General features: G+C 24.0%; 1 protein-coding gene across 6 annotated transcripts; it reads right to left on the bottom strand.

Moving 5' to 3' along the window:
* Window positions 1-5,447: 5,447 nt before the first annotated feature.
* On the bottom strand, window positions 5,448-15,804 carry LOC724636 (myoblast determination protein 1 homolog). 6 transcript variants are annotated; one of them, XM_016916499.2, is made up of 6 exons: window positions 15,426-15,804; window positions 14,688-15,336; window positions 13,884-14,214; window positions 13,596-13,769; window positions 9,055-9,133; window positions 5,448-6,338 (listed from the first exon to the last, which is right to left on the bottom strand). In XM_016916499.2, exons 2-6 carry the CDS (start codon window positions 15,227-15,229, stop codon window positions 6,202-6,204), a joined length of 1,263 nt encoding a protein of 420 aa, XP_016771988.2. In that variant the 5' UTR covers window positions 15,230-15,336; window positions 15,426-15,804; the 3' UTR covers window positions 5,448-6,201. The 6 variants fall into 6 exon arrangements, 5 of the variants coding, with proteins under 5 accessions (XP_016771988.2, XP_016771986.2, XP_026300348.1 ...); XM_016916497.2 differs by having other exon boundaries at window positions 14,688-15,340; XM_026444563.1 differs by lacking the exon at window positions 15,426-15,804 and having other exon boundaries at window positions 13,884-14,011; window positions 14,102-14,214; window positions 14,688-15,419.
* Window positions 15,805-17,527: the final 1,723 nt, after the last annotated feature.

Consider the following 17,527-nt stretch of genomic DNA (forward strand, 5'->3'; position numbering starts at 1 on the left):
TTGAAAAATACCTTAACAATATGAATAAATAACAAATTGTTAATGTTTTTTCTGAAAATATGAATCTATAAAATCTATATGAAAATATGAAAATATAAAATAACAAATCCTTATATTTGCTTTTTTAAATAAAAGAAATATAGTATATATAATTAATTATATTAATTAAATATAAATTTTTATATTATAATTTATTTGTTACTATACTATTATTTGTTACATTATAACTGTATTGTGAAAATTATAATAAATTAATTTGTAAAGTATTTACTTTTTTATAACCAAATTTTTTCTACGTATATATACTAATACTAATACTAATAAATTATAAAATAAAATAGAATAAAAAATAAACTAAAGACAATAAACTAATAATGTAGTAAAAAACAAAAAATAATATTTAATAAACTAATAACATTAAAAAAAATCTTTCTTTTACTATTATTATTTATATTCTATACAAAAAATTCATCTTATAAAAATTCAGATTTTATTAAAAATTTGTTTGTATATAATGCATAATGGACATGAAGCAATTATTTTTGCCAATAAGGAATCTTTTTGTGAAAGTGAAATTAACTTTCTAAGATTTCTTTATTTTCTTTTCAATTTTTGATATAATTCATCTAAATATATTTTTCATAATAAAGTGATAAAGTATTAAAAACTAACATTTTATATAAAATTTTGATTTAACGTATTATTATAAAAATTATTGAAAACAATAAAAAAAATGTTAAAACTTTGATTTTAATTGATTACATTGATTTTAAATGATATTGCTAAAAAAATCGTCTTATACTTTTTTAGAGATGAAATCGATGTTCAATATTTTTCCTTCTTTCTTCAAGTTTATAATTATACAAGATAGAATATAATTTTATATTATAAAATATTTAATTTAATATTTTATTATTTCTTCATTTAATACTCTATCATTACTTCAAAAAGATTTCCTACAAAAATAATTACTCGTTGCATAATTTATGTTCTATATATCACGAATATGTATATATATATATGTATATATGTATATATGTATATATTCTCATATGAATTTTCAATAAAATCAAAATATTCAGATAAAATGAATTTCTTTATAATATAGAATATAAATATTTTTTCGACAATATATTCGTTCAAACTTCGATTATCAAATATTAGTGTTTATATTTTCATCATCGACTTTAAGAAAAATCTTTATTTTACATTCCATTTTATCATTGAACTGTGAGCGCAAAAAAGATTATTTCAATTACCCAAAATATTACAATCACAAATATCATAACGGAATTCTATTTCTAAAATATAATTCTATCAGAATACACAAAGAAAAAACAAATAAGAGATAATAATATTATAAATAATACTGATACCAAAAATATTTTAGTCAAAGTAGCAAAAAAATTAAAAGTAAATATAAAATGATAAAAATAGGAAAAAAGAACATTTAGATGGAAAGAACAGTGAGAATTAAAAAAAGTAGGAAAAAAAGGAAAATAACAATACAAAAATCAACAAGAAAAAAAGAAGAAGAAAAATTTTTTTAAATTTGTTTAAATTCTAATCTTTATTAGAATAATAAAAAACGAAAGAATAGACGAAAAAGCCAAAAGAGGAAATCAATATTCACAAAAATCAAAGATATAAAAATATATTTACTGAAAGCATAAAAAATCACAACAAACAAAATAAAAGATTAAATAACTATATAATATTATAATAAAAAAGAAAACAACGAAAACAAAAAAGTTAATAATTTAAGAAACAAAAAGAATAAAAAAAATTATTATATAACAAAGAATCAGAAAGAACATAACAATTTGTTGGTATATAAATAGAAAGCAGAATTAATTAACTAATTAATCAGATGATAAGGATATAAAAAACATTAAAATTACTTTTTCTAATTTTTACAAAGATATTTTAATGTAATATAAAAACTAAGAATTTATTAAGATAAAAAATGCACATCATAATCTTATGATATATTTATTATTCAATGTCTTTATTTAAATGATTAACATTATTTGTTTTATATTAATTTAATAAAATTGATTAAATCCATTGAATATAGTTTATAAATATTTTTTTAAAATCAAATTATAATATCAATTTTTGTTATTAAATTATATATTTATAAAAAAAATTAATGTTTCTTATCAATAAATGAAAAATAAAATAATTTCAATCATATATAAGTAATGAAAAATGAAGAAAGAAATAGAAATTCTATTTTTAAGTTTTAAGAAGTTTTAAATTGGGTATTTATTATTCAACTTAAAACACCATCAATTATAATTTTATATAAATTTTATAAGTTTTTTTAATATGTATTTTTTAATATTAAATTTAATCGGTATTACTAATTAATTAAATATCAAATTATAATATATGGAATATATACATTGAAAAAAAATATTTCAACAATATTATCAATAAATCAAGTACAAATTATAATGATACACTATGTATGAAATAGAAAACTATTTTTTTCATATTATTTATAGAATTATTGTTAATATAAATAAATAAATTAATGATATAAATTTAAAAAATTCATAAATTTTATTTCATAAAAATAAATATTTGGCAAAATATTAAATATTGTTTATAACAATATACTAATTCTGAAAAGTATTAAAATTTCGCAAAACTAATAATTAAAAATTGCAGCATATTATGTAATTTTGTTTTTTACTTCTGATTTTTGATTTATTGACTTATACATAAAGAAAATCTATATATATATGAATTTAATTTTTATGTATTTTATAAATAAATATTACATATTTTTTTAAGTATTAATTGTTTAAAAAACAAAATAAATATATAATATAAAAAAAATTTCGATATATATATAGATATTTAATATTTAATTTACATAATTTTAAAGAGGAAATTATTAAATTTTCTGTACTATTTTCTGCATAAAATTTATATATTCTTTATTGTTTTTCAAAATAATATATGTATGAAAATCATTCTTTCGTACTGATAATAACAGTAAATTTAAATTATCATTGAAAGCAGATCTGATTATTACATTAAAATTTGCATTATATTTATGAATGTACTTACGTCTAAAATAAAAAAAAATAAAAAGACAAAAAAATAAGATATATATATAGTTATATCTAAAATGAAAATATATAATACATAAAAATATGTAAAAAAAAATATATTTGTATTTATATATACAAATTCATATAATTTTATATGTTACTATATTTAACATAATTTGAACTTTAAATGCTATAAATAAAATAAATAAAAAAATATAAATATAAAGAATATTTAATCCTCATCAAGAATCAAGTAGTTTTCTATCTATTATTTTATTTACACATATTTATAAAAATTTTAAAAATAAAAAAGATATTACAAAAATATTATACATTATATAAATATTATATTCATTATTATATCCATTTTTGAAGTTAATGAGTAAAAACTCATGGCGGCATTTTCTTAACTAATATTAAATTTTCTGAAAAATTTCATGAAGTTAATTTCACTTATAGGAAAATATTTTATTCTAATTTCTAATCATTATTTTTTTAAAACTAATTAGTTATTTGAGTAACAATTTTTAATGTAAATGAAATTAAATATAAAATAATATATTTATGATAATTGAAATTCATTAATCACTCTATTTAAAACTTTTATCAATATTTATTGATATAATATTATTATAATATTATAAACAATAAATATTGTTATAAAAAAATCAAGTTATTAATATATATTTGTAAAATCTTTGTCTATAGAAATAAATTTTATATCTTTATTACAAATATAATATAAAACAATTTTTTTTCTTTATAGAGTTTTGTATTTCATATTTTCAATATATCACCATGTAAAAAATTAGAATTATTAACATTTTTCAAAAATCTTAGAACTTTCTATTAATTTCATTAGGTCAAGATGAATCACACTTATATTGATATTTGAAATTTATATATTTTTATATTGTTATAATTTATTTCATATAAAATTTAAATTTCATCTAAGAATATATATTGAATATAATATATTTTGTATAAAAAAATTATTAAACATTAAAATATGATCATTTCAATTTCTAAAAACAACAAGCAGCACTCAAAGAGACATTCGAAAGACACATTCGCCTCAAAGTATAGTAAGTTTTGACGGGTCAGTAACTCCAAAAATATTTATGTCGTCCTCAACTATTCTTACTCCCGCGACATGGGTATTTTCGGCTAATGTTGGGTAACCCCAGTATCCCAATATTTCTCTTCTTTTTTTGTTAAAAAATTTATCATTAAATAAAAAAAACTGCAATGAATTATGAAAACAATTTTTAATTTTTTAAGTTTATAAAATTATCTCTAATTTCTTCATTTATAATATTTAAAGAAATATTAATAATAATTTTGAATTTATAAAGTATTTTAATATATACATATTTTATGAATTTTTTAATAGAAATAAATTGATGTATAAAGATAATTCTAATTAATAATTTAACGTACTAATTAGAATTTGAATCAAAGCATAATCGAGAAATTAAATAAATGTTTACCTATTTACTTAATCCTGTTCGAAATTGATGAATTGTTAATAATTTAAAAAGTGATGAAGAGAATGAAAATTAAATAATATGTGATTTTCAAAATTAGTCGATGTTAATTACAAATTATATATGATTGGAATTTGAATATATGAAACAAGACGTATAAAAAAAAAAAAATAAAAAAAGATGAAAGAAAAAAAAAATATGGTAATGATTTTTTTTAAAAAAGAATTATCAACGGAAGTATGAGGATGTTAATGTAAATCAATGTCATAGGATGACATAATATATAACGTTGATTTTTAAGTGGAGAAATAAGGGTGAATACCAAAAAAGGAGAACAGATGTGTAGAAACATGTGTCTTAAGGGATACATTTTACAGGATGTTTTGAAACGTGCCGATATCGCCTAAGCGAGTATATTGGTAGCTAAATTTACAAAGTTTTCAATTCGTCTATTTAAAAGTAATCTCTGGTTTCCGGAATTAATTTCTTTAGTCGTGTTCATTGTAAGTTTTTAAAAATATGTTCATAAATCACATTCTAGTTGACTTTAAGAAAGCTATAGATTTTTATTGATCAAAAGAAATGAGAAAAAATGACCCGAATATATATATAATATATTTATTGAAAATCTAAAATTTAAACTTGTAATAAAATTCATAAATTTGAAAAATTTAAGTAACATCTATTTTTTTTATTATGTTTTTAGAATTTAGCGATGCAAATATTTAATTTCAATTTTTGTAAATTATAGTAATTGTTTGAGATTTATAATTTTTTAATATAATTAAAATAATCATTGAAAAAAATTTATTGATAAAAAAATTTAACAATAAATTAAATTGATTGTATGTGCGAAATGAAAGGAAAATTAATAAATACAATTCAAAAAATATTATTACGAAATTTAACGTATCCTCATATATTTTATTATTTGCGCTTATAAATTTGTATATATGTATATAGATATATATTATATACTATTTAAAAAAAAATCCTTTGAAAGGAATGCAAGTCTGATTATTTCTAATGAATCTAATAAAATAATAACAATAAGCATGCAATAGGCATTAATCAAAAGTCTCATATCTCAAATAATATTATCGTATAATGATAAGCGAATATAATGAAGTAAGCAAAATAAATACATACATGTATTAGCGTATTTTTTTTTTGTCTTTGTACCATACCAGTATATACTTATTTTTTCGCAGCAATACATTATACGTATACAATATATATACATATTTATATACAAATATATAAAATATATATATACACTGTGCATACGTATTTATATACAAAAAATTAGATAACTTGTGTATAAGATTATAAGTTTATAAGATTATAAGATTGTATAAGATTGTTTGTTTAAAATTCTCTTATACGATTAATAAAATATGATTAACTAATGATGCGTAAATAGATACTTAATTTAATTAATTGATAACGAGATATTAGACAGACTCAAAAAAAAATAATTGCTGTATATTAACATTAAAAAGAATAATATTTTCATTAATTCACTTTAGGAACTTTGTATCCATTCGATGATATATTCAACAATGGATTAACAAGGAACAAGAAAAAAAATTCTTCGATCTTTCATAATCTTCAAACATCTGTATCTGTATTGATATTCGAACATAGTGTCATTGATGCGAAGGATATCGAAGCGTATCGGTGGTTGTACAAGTCGGTCCGTTGATACTTTGAACAATCATATTAAGGCGTTCCAAACTGCTTCCATTGAGTTGAGATGACTGCGATTCCAGCATTTCCTCGAATTCTGACAAAAATGAATAATGAATTATAATTTATTAAAAATTATTCATTTTGATTCAACTATATTTTGATTCTTGAAGATATAAAACAAATTGAAAATTAAAAAACTTAAAATTTTAGAGTTAATTAAAATTAAAATAATATATTATTAATAGGATATAAACATTAAATAGCGTGTATGTATGAATGATAAAGAAAAAAAATAAAAAAATAAAATGGAAATAAGATCCATTCGAATCCTTTCATTTTGAACATACATTTCGAATCTTGTATATATACATAAATATATAATAATAATATATAATGATTTTGATTGAATTCATGTTGAATTATTTTTGTAATTTCAAAATGTAGAACAAAGATGCATTTATATTTTATAAAGAAATAATTGAATTATTTATTTTACAATTGTATATATTGTCAATACAAATGTATATATTTAAGCTTTGAAATATAATCATTCATAAAGAAGAAAATTGAAAAGGAAAAGTAAATGAGAGATTAAAAAAAAATGAATATAAAGTGTTTCGATGTTTGATACTTTATCGACTTTATTTTGCATTTTCTGAAAATAGAAAACAATTTAATTGCAGTGTTGATCTTCAAAAAACATCGATTCATTTTTATCTACGACGAAAGAAATTTTTTATATTATCGAAATAAATAATCTCATATTAATGAAAAAACTTATAAAAAAACATTGATTTTTCTTTGATAAAAATACTTTTCATCTCTGATTATATCGCATATAGATGTATACCAAATTGAACGAAATAAAAAAACATGAAAATTGATTGAGAAAATAAAAATGAAATATAAAAAATAAAAAAAAGTTAAAAAATGTATAACAAATAAGAAAAAAAAAGAGACTAATTCGTTAATTCATAAAGCAAATAAGTGAAAAGTAAGAGGAAATTTTCGAGAGACATGAGAGAATTCTGAATGTGGCAAAGTATGTATTTTAGACGTTACTTCCGTCGTATTTAAATGGGCGGTCTGTTGGCAAAAGGATAGTCCGGCGACGATGCGTCATACTAATGTACCATAGCAATATATAGCACTTCTAGTTGAATTTTCTCATCATTTCATCGAATTTTGAATGTAAATGTAAATTCTTATGAAAAAAAATATATCTATATACAGATCCGATAAATATAATGTAAAATATACTAATACATATGCGTTTTAATACTTTGTAACAATATCTTATTTACTATTGCTTAATATTTGATTATATTAACTCGTGAATATGTAATGATAGAAAATATTAGAATAATAAATTTTAAGTTTTTAAAAGAATTTTAAAAAAATATTTAAAATATTAAACAATATTATTCGATTCACAATTGAATAAGATAAATTTAATATAATATTGTATAATAAAATCTCGAAACATTGATCGAAATGATTAGAATTTTAGGACGCTAATGGGTTACAGTTTGATAAATTCTTTGGCATCTTCATCTTGTAAGCTATTCATTTACCAAGAAGAATTTGTTTCTCGTCGTTGCAATTATAAGCGTTCTTTTTTCTCGGCTCATGGACCATTCGGACTTGGCAGATGTGTCGCGTATGAATTATAGATTGTTGCATTTAACGAGAAACTCGTGCCACGAATTTCTGGCGCAGTTTCTCTTACTCTCTTAATTCTTTGTCTGTTATTATTATTTTTTTTTTTCTATTATGTTGTCCAAAGTTATTATTTCCGTGATAACTGCGTGGAAATAATTATGAATGATTCAATGTTGAATATGTAATTAAATCTTGTGCATATACAAAATTACATTCTCTTCATTAACATTCTCTTTTTTTGAATTATGTTTCACGGTTGCCAATAATCAGGTATTCATTAACGCTAATTAATCCTAAGTTATTTTAATGATCGAAACTAGATTGCGCGAATATACCTGTTCTTTTTGGCTCATGAAGCAATTCGCTCAGCCGTCATCGGTGCCAGTAAATTGGTATTATTATAATATGAGAAATGTATAGTTACACATGTATAGTTACACATAGATACGTATATGTATCAGTTTTTTTTTTCTCTATCATTTGCAATATATCTATATTTGTTAATCAATTTAGTCGTGCATAAATTCACACATGATTCGTTGATTTTTACAAAAACAAAAATAGGATCAGTCGTCTAATTTCAGAATATAGATCAATTAATTCGATAATGCATTTGGCAAATTGGAAAAACAAAGAAATCTCGGAAGCGAAAATAGATAGAAATTGAAGTTGAACATAAAATGTTAGTTGCAAAATGTGTGTTTTCTAGTCGATTAATGTCGAACGATGCACAGCTCATGATACATGATAGACTATGAACCATGACGCGTGGCATGTGGCTTATAGATCATTGCGAGTAATGCAACCCACGAACAAGACGCGAAGCGACTGTATCCGGATGACGTTACATCGTTAGAAACTTACGGGTGGGCTATCTATAGCAGCGCGTGTAACCAAATAGAAACGGAGTGTCATTCAAGGGTGACAAAACTCATTAATACCGATCTGCTTAATGCTCCATTTCGTGTCAAGCATTAATCTACTTAAAAATATCAGTATCATACGGCCGATACAATTTTGGAAACGTTAAGCAAACAAAAGAAACCGATCGCATCGCACTCTTTAATAATCGCTTCCTGTCTATCAATTCCTATCTCGGCAAAGCTTCTCAAAAAAAATTACTGTTTTATGGATAGAATTTCACTCACCATTGATGGGTTGAAATCTTGCTAAAGGATCTGAAAATTGTCTCAGCTTTTCCGTTATGTATTGCGGAGAAGTTGTATCCTAAAAATAAAAAATAAGATTAGATTATTATTTGGAAGCGACATTGCTAATATCTGATGGCATTGATTGCTTGATTTTTATTATTCGCAATATACATACATATGTAACAATATACTTACATATGTTACAAATCATATCTTGTCATATCTTAGATCGTTGCATCGCGTAACTTACCGTGACCATTCATCGAAAGTAGTACAGGTAGGGGGTAACGCACCGCACAGTAGTCCACAATTGGCCGATTTAGCTGACCAAAATTAAAAATACCTCCATATTGATTTTTTTCGATAAAATATGATATCATTTATGTATGTGTATATAAAAATTGTATATTTATATAATAAATTATATTAAATCTATTATATGTAATCTAAATAATTTATTATACACAATAATAATTGATTTGAGAATAGAGGAACACACGATTACATATTCCCGAATTCAATCTATTTATAGTTATTACAATACGTATGAAAAGATATTAATTTTCAAAAAAATAAATTCAACAGAATTTAAAATATTTGTTTGTAAACAATTAATTAAATATTGCATTATCATACTATCAATTTGGCGAAAGATAATGAAGAAAAAGCGAACATAAAATCATTAATTTTTGCATATTTATGTTAACTATAGAACAATTTTATAATTATTTGTATTGAAAAGTAAAAAAAATATATCTTTTTTTTTTACATTATTATAAATAAACTTTACAGATAACAAACAATTTAACGGAACAAATAAGTATATTAAAATTAATAAGATTATATATTCTTTTAATAATGTATAATATTTATTTTAATATGATAATAAATAATAATATTTTTATTGTATTATATTTTTATTTTATTATATATAATTTCTATATTGATGAAATTGTATAAATATAATTAGGTAAATGAAATTATGTAAAATAGAAAATATAATATTTGAAAAAGAAAAGTATATAAAAATGATAGTGACGATAGCAATTAAGTTATTTAAGATATTAATTATAGAATAATAAGAATTTGTTCCATTTCATTATTCTATATTTTGTTTATTATTGTTAAAATAATGTTTTTATTTTTTTTTGAAAAAAGATTTTTATTATAGTTTATTATATTTTTTAAATTATTTTTATTATATAATTCAAATTGAATTTTTTATAACGTATATTTTTGGCATATTGTCTCGGAAATGAGATAAAAATTTCAAAAATCCATTTTAAATTAATAAATATTTTGTAATATAATTCAAAGAAACATAACAATATTAATAAATTTTGTAAAAACAAAATATAATAGCATTAGAATTATACAAAATAAAAAAGTATATCTTTAAATTATTATTATTATTAAATTATTATTACTAAATTTTATATAGGTTTATACAAAAAATTCAATAATTTTCAATAATTAATCAATTTCTTGTTTGATTTGTAAATGATATTTCTGAAATTCTTACTTACGTTTATTAAATTCCTTTTTGCCCTATTGTTATTTTATCATTAAAACCGATTTCATACAACAATATAACTATCATAATGGTAAAAAATTGCGTTTGAATGAAACATTTGCAGAACGCTAATTGTTAATTAATATTAAGATCAATATCAAGTCTAGCGATATAAATTCAGTATTAATATGTATCAAAATATGTATTAAAATATGTTTAACATTATTTGATTATTTTTTCAATATTGATAACTTTTAAAGCGATATCAAATCAATATTATATCGAATTAAAAATTATTTGATATTCGTGAAGATTTCGATACTTATTCGATACTTTAATTTTTATTTCTAAACATTACAACTAAAACCAGATTTGATTAAGAAAGAAAATAAAATATAATAATAATAAAAAAAAAATAGAATAATAGATATAAATTGAAATCAAAACAATTAGAATCAAAATAGACATATGAAATATAAAATATCAAATAAAAATCTTTTTGAGATTCTTCTATAGTTTTTGATATAATATTTAATATCATTTGATATTGCTTTAAGAGGAATCAATATTAAGAATCAATATTAAGAAATAATATCAAGTACTTAAAATTTTGATATGTATATAGAATACATATCTTCTATTGAGTTCTATTTTCAAATCGTTTAAACATTATTAATATAAAAAATAAATCTTTTATAAAATGTAATAATGCTTAAAAAAATATTGGTACTTAAAATATATAATACATATAATAAAATCATTCATGAAATTTTATAATGTATGTCAATAAAAAATATTATTAATATATATTATATATTAATCACATTTAAATATTAATAATCACAAAAAACTATAAAAACTATATAATAATAAAACAAAAATCTTAGAAACCTAAATATAAATATATTTATTAAAAATATAATATATTTATTACAAAAACATTCATAAAAAAAAAATACTTATAAAGCATAAAAATTATTTCAAAGAATTTTTAAAATCTAGCATCTATTAACAGTTAATCTTAATATTATTTACTATTATTTTAATAGTTGACAAAACATAACATTTCATGAGTGTGTAAATAATAAAAAAAAATATTAAAGCATTATCTTTTATATATTTAATTACTTTGGATAAAAATTTATTAACTTAAAATTTTTTAAATTGATTTTTGATCAGCTAAATCGATCAATTAGACCACTATACGCCGTTTTATTTACATTACTTAGATGGAGAAAAACAAAGAAAAGTTATAATAACATTTAAAAATATAAAATAATATTCGAAATATTGAATATTGAATAAACACAAATTATTGAGATTATTGACATAATCTTGATAAGATCTCAGATATCATCGTATAGAAAAGAATTAATTTCAAAGAATTTATAAATATTTTTAATAATTTCCTTTTTCTTGTTCATTGTTCATCAAATAGATACTAAACATGGTATATACACTTTATCTTGCTTCGGATTTCTTTATTTGTTTCTATACATATACGTCGTGACGACCAACTATTCTTGGAGTAAAAGCAATTCCTCGCTACACTGTCCTCATATCGTACGTTCATCCTTGCGCATTTGAAACTTATTGCAAGAAATTATCACATTGAACATTCTATTCTGTGTAAATATATTATTCTTTAAGATTTTTCTTCAAGAATTGTTGGAAAAAATTTTTTTATACCATTTTTCACATTATTTTTTAATTATTTATAAAAAAGATATAAAGAAAAAAGATATATATATATATATATATATATATATATATTCAATTTTTAATCGAAACAAACATTTTTAGAAGATGAACACGATGAAACTAGAGACAAACAACACGACGAAATGGGATGGCATGTGAAGTGAAACCGACGAGCTTTTATCGTAAAGTAGGATACGTTAACCGCCTCGTGCTCATGACTCAAACGACTGCTTTAAATAAGCACGATGTTTGTTCTGGGAGATAGCTTTGCGTTCTTCATGTCGGAGGTCGATACAAGAGTAGGTAGTCTTCTTTCAAAGTATACATGAATGTATGTATTTTGAATCTTTCAAGCATATAATATAGCAGAGTTTATCAATTTGTTGCACGAAATAATATGCAAAAACATCGAGAATCATTGATTGCTAATTGCTAAAAAATTGTAATTTTTACAATATATAGATATTTTTATTAAATATATTGTATTAAATATTTGTCCCTTTCTTTTAATATAATATATATTCTCTAATAGCTATCTATATAATTTCATTTTTGTAGTTCTGTCATTTTTATATTTCATTTTTGTAGTTCTGTCCTGTATTATTTTTAAATTTCTTTTATATCTGAATATAATAAATACAAATAAATAGAATGTTAAAAATTTTTTAATCATTAGAATGTTTCAAAGGTAAATATATCAAAATTAAAATTTTATTTCATATTCACATTTCAAAGAAAGAAAAGCGTTCGTTAACATGCTATGAATCGATGCGTAGCATCAAACTTATATTTAGCGAGGATACAAGTCGACTGCTTTGCGCGATACGAAATACCAGGGAAATATATTTCATTGTATAATCCCCTCGAGAAGAATCCCAAAGTAGCTGGCTCGTTAACTCTATTTTAAAGACTGTACAAGGATGGTTAAACTTTTCTATTTGCAAATTTTTATTTAGTTTAATTTTCTTTCTCTCTATCACAAATATATGAATTTGTGAACAAATATGATATGTATAATGATTATAATATATATAAAACACAAAGAAGTATTCCGGATATTGGAGTAAGTGCATCCTGTATATTTAATAAGTGTTTTTAACTTTGTTTATTGTCAAAATTATATTTTTTAATATTATATTAACTAAATGTTCAATGCTAATTTAAATAATTTCTACTGATTTAAAAGTTGAATAAAGATATTTGTTTCATTTATTGGAGAAATATTGAAAAAAATTGGGGGAACGTTACATGCATGTTCGATTTTTCAATACGAAGAAATATAGAATATTGTAAGAAACATATAAATATATATATATAAACTTACTGTTGTATTTTCGACCGAGCTATGATCTTCAGCTAAAGAAGATCTGTTGTTCTGCAACAATGCTTCAAGACCTTCAATATACTCAATTGCATTTCTTAAAATCTCAACTTTTGGTAAACGTTGATTGGGATTATTACTTGTTCTCCTTTTTAAAATTTCAAATGCCTCATTTACCTAAAATACAAATAATCTTCCGGATTATTGTGTATTATAATACGAATCGAAATACTAACATGAAAAAAAGAATTCTATCATGATCTCAATTATTCATATGTATTCGAAACTCACTTTTCTCAAACGTCTCCTTTCTCGTAAAGTAGCAGCTTTTCTTCGATCGACAGTGACAGTTTTCTTTTTGCAAGCTTTGCAAGCCCAAAGTAAACATCGGCGAGGTCCATGTATTGAGGTAGCGGCATCTAGAGCCACGTCAGGATGAGGCACATGTTCATGTAGTTCGGTTTCGTTCAATTCGTTACTCCTTTCGTTTGATTCATTCAATTCGTTACCCTCATTGCTCTCCTCGGCCTCGACGGAACCGGATTCAAGATCAGCCGAAGCATCCACCGATACGATGGACGATGCGTCGTCCGAGTCCACCGCGTATCGTAATGGTTGCGATCTATTGACGAACAGTAAATTTTTATTATACCTCTTCTCTTATCTCTTGTATTGTTGAAATCAAAGAAACAAATCAGAAAAATAAAAAAAAAAGAAAAAAAAAATAAATTGATTTATATATCGGTAAACCAGATTAGGCCCCGTTTCATAGAAAATGTTTATTCTAATTGAAATGATTTCAAATTATTGGCAATATGAAATTCCTAATATTGTCGGTGTGACGTGAATTCAAGATAGTAAGCATAATTAAGTAGAATGTGAAATATGAGGTGAAAATGATTTGACACGCTACAAAATTGTGTTGTTATATATGACAATCCATTGCTGTTCTTCTTTGAAATAATGATATTATACGATATATGATACGATTTGAATTTCGCTTGGATCCAAAAAAAAAAAAAAAAAAAGAAAAAGAAAGAATAATAAAAGAAAAAAAAAATAAAAAATTAAACATAATTTTTTTCTTTATCGTACTGATAGCGTTGAGAGCTGGTCGATCCTAATGCAAAATCATTTTCAGTTGTCTCGATTACACGACTTTTCGTTTCTTCATCCACATTTTCTTCAGTCAGATGTCTTTGCAGATATTCAATTGAAGGATTATCAATAGTATATACACTTTGTCGTCGACGATAATGATAATGATGATAATACTGATGATGATGCCGATGGTAATAATAACGATGAAGATGATGATTATGGTGCCGAAGTTGTAAGTGATGTCGATAAACATCGTAGGATTCTCTACCGATCGGTTGGCATGCATAAGATATAGTGTTTGTCACAAGAGTCATCGTTTCTCGTGAGACAGTCTGATAAAAAGTTTTTTTTCGTGCAATCTTTCTCCACTTTCTTCCACTTCCTTCTTGCTCTCTTCTTCCTCCTCTTTTTCTTTCTTTCTGTCCTTTTTTCGTTTGGAATCGAATGAAACGGCGCTTCTTGACTCGCGTATCGATATTTTGATTATCAATATATTTTTGCAAAGGAAATTCGTGATTGATTCGATCGATTTTCATGCCGAATTCATATCCCGTCAAGCGATTCCTAACATCGCAAGCAATATCTGCGATCCGATTTTTTCCATTTCTGTTTTCCCTCGGGACCTATCCATCTATCTACTTATCTATCTGACAATTTATTAATCGATCGATCGATCGATCGACCGATAGACCGACCGATCGACCGACCGACCGATTGATCAATCAATTATACCTGTAGACAATCGTTGAAATTATCCAACTTTGATACGAATTTAAAAATAAGAAGACACGTGAATGGAATAAAACGTAGAAGAAGAAACGTATGAATAAAAAAAATGTACACAATAAATGATGAGAGATCAATAATCGATGATTGAAAATTTTCAAAAATCGCAAAAATCAAAGCGAAAACTTTAAGATTAAAGCGTTGCAATGTGTCGCGGCACGTCGCGACGCAGTTTCCGGGAGCCGGCTCGTGGCCCTGAAACGTGTACGAATGCGGACCGCAAGCTCTCGTTCACGTTCGTCGAGTTCCGTACCCGATCGCACTTATGCTCGCACTCGCGCTCACACTTCGAACCACGTTCTTCGACCGTCGAAATCCACGCCTAGCGAACAGTTCGGATACTTTACGAGCTACGTTTAGCATCTGGGTACACCCAGATGGATTATTTTCGACGAGAAACCAACCAATTGGAGTCCGTGAAAATTCTCCGACGTTCACTAACGTCCCGCCTCTTTTCTTTCTCTACTCGAATCTAATGGTTGGTCAAATGTCGTTAGATTGGGGTGTGGTTTCAATCTTCGATACTGTTTAAAATTTTTCATCTTCTATCTGATCTACAAGTCACATATCGAGTTGATATAGAATCATGATTTTTTTTCCCTTTTCTTTTTTCATAATGATTCATTCCCCCTCACAAGTATCGACAAATTTAAATGAGATATATTCGAGAATTTTCAAATTTTGCTATTTTCTCTCGTATATCTAAATATTAATTTCTCAATTGATCAAACTAAAATTACAATATCTTGATGTCAAAAATGGAAATATGATTAAAAGAATATAGTCATTATTTCTTATTCAATGTAACTTAATGCGTCATGATGGCGAAAGATATATACATATAAGTAATGTATATAAGCGTATTATATTCGTAGCTTCCTGTCTTTTATACTAGATGCGATCGACTTGCTTTTGCTCTCGGGTTGGATTGAACATATATCGAACAAATAAAAGCTCTTCATTCAAAGAGACAAACAAATGACGAAACAAATGAGGAATTTTCTATGTAATATCAAAGACCAATGGATAAGCCAACAAAGGCCATTCGATGATATAAGAAAAGAGATTAAAATTAAAGGAGAGCGATGCAGCGAGCACGAATTGCCCTACGGCAAACGACGAAGATTGGCCTTGAACCGATGACCTATTTACCTACATAGGAAAATATCGTAGAAAGAGATTGCAAGGAAGGACAAGAGGCTTTTCGTAGAGTATAATCGCAAAACACCGAGGAAATTACAAAGGGTGTTGGAAAGAAATTGATGGTTTTATCGATAGATAAAATGAACAAATTATTCAGTTAAGAAATTTCCATTACCTTGTAACATTTTTCATTTTTCATTTTTCATCATGTAATGTGTTATCAATATAAATAACTAGGATACATGTACTCATGAACGTACCCTAAATAAATTAGGCTAAGTAAATTAATGTATACAGACATGTATCCGAATCACAAATAAAATATAAATAGCATATAAATATATAAGTATGCATCTAAGTGCAGAAAGAAAGTTTGACGCGTAATAGGGGTGGTGCTGTATTGCACCCCTATAAACGGTACAGTATTCGTGAAATCTCGGACCAACTCGGAGGTAATCGTGTCGAAAACGAAGAGAGAAAATCGCAAGGCGAACTATTTGAATCGGAGAAGCGAGATGGAAAACGGGTCACCCTCTTCTCCTTTCAGGATTCGGTTGGCCGGGATACCTCATCCGGTAAAGCTAAAAGTTCAGGAAAGGGCAATGCCTCACCCATTTTTATGGAAACGCACAAATCAAGCTGAATGATTCATGATTCTCTTTCTATTTCAGCTTTCCTTCTTTCAGCTTTATTCTTCAAGTGATCGCCAATACAGGAAAGATTCTCGTCAAATTTATGATATTTTTTTCGGTTTATTTCGTTTTCTCTATACAAGTATGCTTAATAACAAATCCAATGAAAAAAAAAAAAAAAAGAATTCAGATGAAAGATAAAAATCGATTAGATCGGAATAGTTGACAATTGCAACGAAGATACAAAAGCAAAAAAGCAGGTTGAGATGGGTC

Source organism: Apis mellifera, linkage group LG1 (assembly GCF_003254395.2).
Source record: "Apis mellifera strain DH4 linkage group LG1, Amel_HAv3.1, whole genome shotgun sequence".
NCBI lineage: Eukaryota > Metazoa > Arthropoda > Insecta > Hymenoptera > Apidae > Apis > Apis mellifera.

What these genes read in the sequence shown, in the direction of transcription:
- LOC724636 (XM_016916499.2), bottom strand. Translation starts at nt 15,229, where the DNA reads ATGAAAATCGATCGAATCAATCACGAATTTCCTTTGCAAAAATATATT. An exon ending in GCTCGGTCGAAAATACAACA is followed by an intron (nt 9,134 to 13,595) that starts GTAAGTTTATAT and finishes TTTTATTTTTAG; the next exon opens with GATACAACTTCTCCGCAATA. An exon ending in AAGATTTCAACCCATCAATG is followed by an intron (nt 6,339 to 9,054) that starts GTGAGTGAAATT and finishes CATTTTTGTCAG; the next exon opens with AATTCGAGGAAATGCTGGAA.